The sequence below is a fragment of the Heteronotia binoei genome, chromosome 12, assembly GCF_032191835.1.
Source record: "Heteronotia binoei isolate CCM8104 ecotype False Entrance Well chromosome 12, APGP_CSIRO_Hbin_v1, whole genome shotgun sequence".
NCBI classification, from domain to species: Eukaryota; Metazoa; Chordata; class Lepidosauria; order Squamata; family Gekkonidae; genus Heteronotia; species Heteronotia binoei.
The window spans coordinates 56,962,671-56,971,632 of NC_083234.1; the positions used below are offsets into that span (position 1 = coordinate 56,962,671).

General features: G+C 46.1%; 1 protein-coding gene across 1 annotated transcript; it reads left to right on the plus strand.

Annotated features, from left to right (window-relative positions):
• The first annotated feature begins 229 nt into the window (after nucleotides 1–229).
• ZMYND19 (zinc finger MYND-type containing 19) lies at nucleotides 230–8,541 on the plus strand. Its single transcript, XM_060251261.1, has 6 exons — nucleotides 230–463; nucleotides 2,040–2,099; nucleotides 4,753–4,859; nucleotides 5,408–5,548; nucleotides 6,440–6,620; nucleotides 7,928–8,541. The coding sequence occupies exons 1-6, from the start codon at nucleotides 413–415 to the stop codon at nucleotides 8,069–8,071; spliced, it is 684 nt and encodes a 227-aa protein (XP_060107244.1). The 5' UTR covers nucleotides 230–412; the 3' UTR covers nucleotides 8,072–8,541.
• The last annotated feature ends 421 nt before the right edge of the window (nucleotides 8,542–8,962 follow it).

Genomic DNA, 8,962 nt, shown 5'->3' on the forward strand with positions numbered 1-8,962 from the left:
CCAGAAAGCGACAGCCAGACCGCCTTCCTTTGCACTAGTAAAATAAAATACGCAGGGTCCGTGACGTCACTCGTCGGCCGACCTCATCTTATCACGTGATCTGGCATTTCTTTCGTCATCGCAGCGCCGCCGAGCTCAGATCGCGCGCGCGCGCGAGGTGGAGAGAGCGCGAGACGGTCGGGGAACGAGTGACGCAAGAGTGCGGCTCGCGCTGTGATTGGCTCGTGAGACTAAGGGTTGGCGGCGGCGGTGGTGTGTGCGGCCCCGCCCCCTTCCCTCCTCGGGCGTGCGCGAGGCGGCGGCGCGTGGCAGGGGCAGCGGCGTCTCCGTCTGCGACTCCCCTCTTCCCTCCCCCTCCCCCCTCCTCTCCTCCTTTTTTTTTTCTCCTCTTTTTCCCTGACAGGCCAAGGCCATGACCGACTTCAAGCTGGGTATCGTACGCCTCGGCCGGGTGGCCGGCAAGGTGCGGGCGGGGCCCATCGGAACGGGGAGGAGGGAGAAGCCGGCGCGGAAGGCCCCTTGGCCCATCCCCCCTCACGCACGCGTGATGCGATCTGTGTCGTCACAGAGCGCATCTCTACTCTCCATCTGTGACGTAACCGACCTTCGGGTTCTGTGGGTTTTAGCGGGGAGCCCCTCCTTCTCCCTGGCGGTTTGTCTATTGGACGTGGGGTATTGGCCAGTTGTTTCTCTGTGGAGAAGATGCCTGTAGTTGTTTTTTTTCTTACTGAAGTCTTCTGTGTTGGTCACAATTAGGTTGCTAAAGCGAGAGGGCTTTTTTGGGATGGTGGTAAAATAGTTTTGAACTGGTAAGCCTTGGGTTCAAGTCTCATTTTGTCTAGAAGATCAACTTAGGCAGGCTCCTCTTCTTCTCTGTCCTTCCCCTGGTTGCAACATGGGCAAATGATAAAATGAGTCTGTCGCATATGGCTGTAAAAGTTTTGGAGAATTTCTCACTTCAGAGGAAGCAGTGCATAGTAGTGAAGAGAATGAAAATGATTTGGGTAGTCTTCAATTGAAATTTGGTGGTAAAGTTGGCTTGCCTCATAGGTCACAAGCTAATGTGTGTTGAACACTGTAAGTGCTAAGTATTGTAAGTGCTAAGTAAACGTTAAGTATTGTTAAGTAGTGTGTTCCAAGTCTGGTCTAAGCAGTGTGAACCTAGTTTGGATAATTCAGCTGACAGACCAGCCTTGTGAGTTTGTACATTTTGGTATAAGGTCTTAATATAAGTAAAATGGCCATTTCTGGAGGATAGCTGTTTTGGGTATATTTGTAATAAAATGAAAGATGCAGTTTCCTCATGGCACTTTAGAGGCTGATAAATGTATTTGGGGAGGGACGGTGGCTCAGTGGTAGAGCATCTGCTTGGGAAGCAGAAGGTCCCAGGTTCAATCCCTGGCATCTCCAAAAAAGGGTCCAGGCAAATAGGTGTGAAAAACCTCAGCTTGAGACCCTGGAGAGCCGCTGCCAGTCTGAGAAGACAATACTGACTTTGATGGACCAAAGGTCTGATTCAGTATAAGGCAGCTTCATATGTTCATGACTATAAGTTGTTGTGGATCAGAATTAGTTTCCTTAGGAACAACTGTTGGCCTCTAAGCAAAAAATGCACCTTTTTGACAGGCTGATGCTTCTTCCTCCAACTCCCAGCTCAGAATCAAATAAGGTTGTGAGGGGACAAGAAGTTTAAGCAATGAGATGTGGTAGCTTTGTCCACTCTTCACTCTCTTTTCTCAAAGTGATCCTTCAGCAAAACTAGCCACTTTTCTAGTAGGCTGTTGGCAAATACAAAAAGATGAGGGTCATTCCTTGCCCAGCTTTCTTTGGTTTAGATCAGGTTATGTTATTGGGCTTGCACAGAAATTCCATTGAAAGTGGATTTTTATTCCTCAGTCAGTCAGGTTCTTTGTTGAGCATCACATTCCCTGGAATAGTTTAGTATTGTGGTGAAATGAATGAGAAGAGCAGAGGTAATTGCTGGTTAACTTGGTTTCTGCGTAGTGTGTTTCACCTTTAATTACCTTTTCTAATTTCAGACAAAATACACGCTGATAGATGAGCAAGACATTCCGCTTGTAGAGAGTTACTCTTTTGAGGTAAGAAACTTTCCTCGGGCTGATAAGTAAGACATCATCTTCATTATTATTATTATTTTGCCATGTTGCTGCTCATCTCCAGTCACTGTAGATATAGTAATAGCACCTGATGCTCCATAGGTAAAATCTAGCCTTCTGATTTATTTATTTAATATTTCATTTGATTTATATCCCACCCTACCCCACCGAAGCGGGCTCAGGGTGGCTCACAACATAAAACTCTAACAGTAAATCAAGTTAAATACATTAAAAATAAATACAGTAAAATACATAAAAACATATTTATCAATATACCATGCTACATCTTCCCTAAAGGTCAGTTCTTCAAGTATTCCAAAGTTCAGATATGCTGATGTTCATGAATTTGGATATTCAGATATTGGTCAGTTAATATGGCAGCTGGAAGAGGGTTGTCTTACAGGCCCTGCGGAACTGTCTAAGATTCCGCAGGGCCCTCATCTCCTCCGGGAGCTGGTTCCACCAACAGGGGGCTGCAATCAAAAAGGCCCTGTCTCTAGTTGTTTTCAGACGGGCCTCCTTTGGCCCAGGGATTGTAAGGAGGTTCTGAGACCCCAATCTCAGCACTCTCTGGGGAACATGTGGGGAAAGACAATCCCTAAGGTAGGCAGGTCCTAGACCATAAAGGGCTTTAAAGGTCATAACCAGCACCTTGTACCGAACTCGGTATGCTATCGGCAGCCAATGCAGTCCCCGAAGCCCCGGCTGAATGTGCTCTCTTCTAGGGAGCCCTAACAACAGCCGGGCGGCGGCATTCTGCACTAGCTGTAGCTTCCGGGTTCGGCACAGGGGCAGCCCCATGTAGAGGGCATTGCAGTAGTCCAGCCTCGAGGTGACCGTTGCATGGATCACTGTTGCCAGATCGCCGTTCTCCAGGAAAGGAGCCAACTGCCTTGCCCGCCTAAGGTGAAAAAATGCGGACTTGGCGGTGGCTGCTATCTGAGCCTCCATAGTTAAAGTAGGCTCCAACAACACCCCCAAGCTCCTGACCCTGTGCGCCGCTGTCAGAGGCACACCGTCAAGAGTTGGTAAGGGAATCTCCCTCCCCGACCCAAGCAAAGGACCTCTGTCTTCGCTGGATTTAGTTTCAATCCGCTCAGCCTGAGCCATCCAGCCACGGCTTGCAACGCCAGGTCCAGGTTTTCTGGGGCACAGGCAGGCCGTCCGTCCATGAGTAGATAGAGCTGGGTGTCATCAGCGTACTGGTGGCAACCCAGCCCAAATCTCTGGGCAAGGGGGCGCATGTAGATGTTAAACAACATCGGGGAGAGAACTGCCCCCTGAGGCACCCCGCAATCAAGCGGGCGCCTCCGGGACAGTTCGTTCCCGATCGCCACTCTTTGTCCCCGACCCTCGAGGAAAGAGGTCAGCCATTGTAAAGCCAACCCCTGAATCCCCACGAGACGGCAGGTCAGCAACCGATGGTCGACCGTATCGAATGCTGCCGATAGGTCTAACAACATCAGTATTGCCGAGCCGCCTCGATCCAGATGCCGCTGAAGATCATCCACCAGGGCAACCAGCACTGTCTCCGTCCCGTGACCCGGGCGAAAGCCCGACTGGTGGGAGTCGAGGACAGAAGCATCCTCCAGGAAACTCTGTAGTTGCAACGCCACTGCTCTCTCAATAAGTTTACCCAAAAAGGGTAAATTCGAAACCTAAAATTATATATTAGTATAAATCTCTACAGGGGTCATTTTGTAGGAAAAAAGATGGAGAAGCTCAGTAGCATATCTCATTTGCGTATGCCCCAACTGCGTGCAGACCCTGGCTGGAGGTTCAGGAGCTGTGCTTTTGTGAGCTTCTGCTGAATTCAAGCCCTGAATCGCTATAACTGTATAGATTGCTATTGAAAATGCTTTAAAATCTGTGTCGGCCATTCTGTTAATTATGGCTGTCTGTTTGAAATACAGTGTTTTGCTCCAAAGCCATGCAGCATGTGATCTGAATCCAGGTCTTCTGGAGCTGCCCAGTTTTCTAGCAACTGGACCAGATTTTGTAAAGGCTCCTGCTTAAATTAATTGTCAAAAGAAGTCACTATCCTGTTAATGTAAATCTCTTTTTAATAACAGTTCTGAAAGGGAGATTAGCAGGGTCCCATTTGTTTTAACTAGGTTGAACAATGATTGTGCACAACGATTGCACCAGGGCCGATGTGGGGAGACTGATAGAATCCCATCTTGAGAGGAGATGGGCAGCTGGAAGGAATCCTAAGCTTGTGCCTTCTATTTCAACCCTTGATATGGTTTATATGAGCTTCAGAAGGAGACCGGAATTATTTATTTAGAATATTTATATGCTGCCTGTCCAGAGGGCTGCCTGAGGTGGCTAACTACCATAAAAATGCTATTTCTAGTACATATTTCATTGTGGTTTGGGGAAGGGTAATCCTTAAGGCAAGACGTATTGTCTCCCCCTTCCCCCCCACAAGCATCTGCAAGCTGGTTTGCAAGGAAAGTGCCTTGAAGCTTGTTCTGAGTGCCCAGTTAGCCACTTCAGAATGTCTACCAAACTGCCATGCTGTGATCAAGGAAGTAGAATTCCTAAGGCAAACTCCTGCTTCCCATCAAGTAATTTTAAACTCCTTTCCTGCTGTCTCCCACTCCCCGTCTAACTGTGCTTTCTCTTTGGTCAGGCTCGGATGGAGGTGGACGCTGATGGAAATGGTGCTAAAATATTTGCATATGCATTTGACAAAAACCGAGGGAGGGGGTCTGGACGCCTGCTACATGAGCTGCTCTGGTAGGTACTCCTGTGTCTTTTGTCTGGGCTTTATAATGTATAAAGGGAGGAAGCAGGACCTGTGTTGTACTTAAGCATTCCCTTCCCTTTTCTTGTTTTCTTCACAAATTGATAAACCATTGATTAACTTTCTTCCTCTTTAAGAGCTTGAGAGCTAATGGGTCCTGACTGCTGACATAAGAAACTTCTGTGTGTAATCTGAATGGGAATATGCAAATATACTTTGGACCATAGTACCTTTGATATTCTGTGCCATTGCTAGGAAGGTGGGCGATAAAGGTAAGAAGAAGAAAACAGGCAGGAAGGCTGCCTGTTTTCTTCCTCTTACCTTTATCGCCCACCTTCCTAGCAATCTTGAGCAGGTAGAGACTGGATGCCACGCTTCTCTCGCTTCCTCACATTCCCTGAACCTTTACACAGGTTTTTTTTTTAATTACAACGGGAAGAGACAGACAGGGAGGTGGGAATGTGGCACTGGAAAACCACTCGTTTCCAGAGTTTGGCTTTCTATGGCCAAATGAGAAACATCTGTGTGTCATAACTTTCAGGGAGAGACATCGGGGAGGCATTGCTCCAGGATTTCAAGTGGTGCATCTCAATGCAGTGACAGTGGACAACCGTCTAGACAACCTGCGATTGGTTCCATGGGGCTGGAGACCCAAAGCTGAAGAAATTTCTAGTAAACAAAGGTAAGTCATGAACGTGAGAATTACAGGTGAGGGGAGTGATGACAATGGAAGTCCCTCAGTCCTTGGGGTCAAGGATTTTTGTTTGTTTGTTTGTCTTAATCTGGAGGAAATAGCTAGGCTACTGTGCCCTTGCTTAGAGTAGTCTTTTCCCCAGGTCCTTTTAAAGTCTGGACAAAAAAGTGTGAGTTTAGAACTTCTGTAAAGACTTCAGTTTTACCACTGCTTTTAATAGGCCAAGATGAGTAGTTAAGAGAATATGTCATTCAACTGCATATCTGAATGCAACTGGATGCCTGAAGTAGGAAGAGCCTGTCTTGAAGATGAATCAAAGAAACAGCTTGGGCCCAAGTTCTCGGACTGCTCTGTCTATTTGTAGAGCATGCCAATATTGGGGACTTTTTAAGAATTCTGGAAACCTGCTTTTTATAGAACACGTTTTTACCCATAAGTGTTCAAACAAAGCAAAAGGAGAGATTGTACAGCTAGTTGGTTACTTTTTGAGTCAATAACCTAAAATTGTGTTTTTCAAGAGGGTTTATAGTGAAGGAAAAAATCTGTACTGATATGTGGCCATTTGTGCATCTCCATTAGCAGTTGGGATTTATGGAACCTTTATAAGGCAGAAAATGGATTAGACAAAACAGTAGCTGTTCTGTTGGGAAAGCCTTTCTGTTTGATGTCTCCTTGCTCCCAGAGTTTGACGAAATTTGAGTTTTCCAGTTCATCATTTTTAGAAGAGTAGCAGTTCATTCACTGAAAGGGTTGGGTCCTCAGTGTCAGTGAGAATTTCTGTTACTGTCCCTTTTTGTTGAGAGGTGTTACATTTTTAATGTCTCTAACAATGATATGCACTTGCTGAATCAGTACTTAAATTGTTGGTTTTCGTTGAAGGGAACAAAGCTTATACTGGCTGGCAATACAGCAGCTTCCCACAGACCCCATAGAGGAGCAGTTTCCTGTGCTGAATGTGACACGCTATTATAATGCTAATGGGGATGTTGTGGAAGAAGAGGAGAACTCGTGCACATACTATGAATGTCACTACCCTCCATGCACGATGATTGAGAAACAGGTGTGTTGAAAATCCAAAGCGAATTGTAAATAAGAGTGCTGCTATTATGCTGACTGTTTGATTTTTGGCAGTAATTTGCCCAAGTGGAAAAAATGGTCCTAGCTACAACTGATGAACTCTTTGTATTACCTTGCAAGAAATTTATCCATGCTCATTTAGCCAGAGTGAAACAGGTCATCTTCAAGGGTAGCTTCTATTTTGCATTCAAGTGACTCCCCCTTGAATAATCTTGCCTCCTTGCCTTCAAGGTGGTCTAAATACAGGGTGGCCTAAATTTGTGTTAATAGGCCCCAAACCTTATTTCCTACTCCTATTTCTCACATGGGGGGTAGCACCCTACAGCAGCAGTTTAGTGTTTGTTAAACAACTGTATAGAGCAGGGGTGGCCAACGGTAGCTCTCCAGATTTTTTTTGCCTACAACTCCCATCAGCCCCAGCCAGCATGGCTGATGGCTGGGGCTGATGGGAATTGCAGGCAAAAAACATCTGGAGAGCTACCTTTGGCCAACCCTGGTATAGAGGGAATCTGAACAGGGATGTGCAAAATAAGGCTTTTGAGTCTGTATGCTTTTATCTCAGTGCAATTTTGAATTATTTCAAAGACAGACAACCTGGGAAGGTAAGAGATCATATTGGATGCATGTCATAGCTATAAGCTGTCAGGAAAGGAAATACGTACCACATCATTTTTAAAAATGCAGGTAGTCTTCATGAGTAGGATCCCACAGAGCCATTTTGTTAACTGTGAAGATGATGTTGATGATATTGGATTTATATCCTGCCCTGTATTCTGAATCTTAGAGTCTCAGAGCAGTCACAATCTCCCTTAGCTTCCCCTGCCCACAACACACTCCCTGTGAGGTAGGTGAGGCTGAGAGAGCTCTTACAGCAGCTTCCCTTTCAAGGACAACTTCTTTGAGTTGACCCAAGGGCATTCCAGCAGGAGCAAGTGGAGGAGTGGAGAATCAAACCCGGTCCTCTCAGATAAAAGTCTGCACACTTAACCACTACACCAAACTGGCTGTCATATCTGTGGCACATACTTCTGTTGTAAGGATCCTTCAACTGATGCAAGATGCTTGGCAGAATGGAAAGCTTCCTATGGTAGAGTACAAGCTTTAACACAAAAGATCCATGGGATCCTTATCCCTGCTGTAATTTAGAATCTGGGCCAAGCAATATAATTTTTGTAAGAGGAGTTCCCAAATCTGAGAAATGCAGAATTTGTTCTGCCTTTTGATTGGCTGCTTTGGAAGTGGTTCTTTCTGGAAGTGATACTGATTATTGTCTTGTGCCCCTCTCTCTAGTTACGTGAATTTAACATCTGTGGGCGGTGCCAGGTTGCACGGTACTGCGGCTCGCAGTGCCAGCAGAAAGACTGGCCGGCTCACAAGAAGCACTGTCGAGAGAAGAAGCGAGTCTTCCAGCAGGAGCTTGGACCAGAGCGATGACTGGCTAGCCGAGGCCTTAGCCCCACGGGCACCTTCCTGGAGGGCAAGGGGAGGTGTCTGTTTTGCACAGACTGCTCACTTGAAGCCAGAGGCACTGACAACAGAAAAAACAATTTACAAACCAACCCCTGTGATGCTTGAGGAAAGGGACTGGCTTTCCCCTTCCAGTGTTAGTCTCAAGCAAAAAAGACTACTGGGGAAGTTCTCCTGGCAGGAAGCTTCCCGTTATTTATATGTTAATATGTTTGTAAACTTGTGTACAGTTTTTTTTGTTAGCAGTTCTCTTATATAGGACTCATTTACTGTAATGTTCAGGTGAGAACACATTGTTGGTCGAAATAACTGTCCTGTAGCGAAAGCTTTTCCTCTCCCTGTGGCTGGGAGAAGGCCAGGGGAGCTAGCTCAGACATCAGCAGTTAATCTGAACAACTCTGCATGGAAGCTGTTTTCAAGTAAAGGATTGGAATGGATTGGCTGCCTTCTGACTCTTAGTCGGTGTGGAAATGGTCAGTATTTGGAGACCCCATTTGCTAGTGCTGAGTGACTCAGCTTCTGCCAATGGCCCAACTTCTTCTCAGGTTCTGTGACTGCTACACCACTAATCTGTTATATGTCCTGATTCTACCACATTGGCCATAAGATGACACAGGCAGTGGCCAAGTATGTTTGCAAGCCTCAGTGAGCAGCCCCTAAAGATGAGCAGTTAAGTCTTACTGTTCCCTTGACAACTAAATCAAAAGGGTACAGCCGTTTTTAACACATTCAGTTTGTATAGATAAGCTGTCACTGCCCAGAGTACCTGGGTGATTACCTCTGCCCCATGTGTTACTGTAATCATTAAAATAGATGGAGAAATACTCTCTTGGCCACTGACCTTCAGATTTATAATTC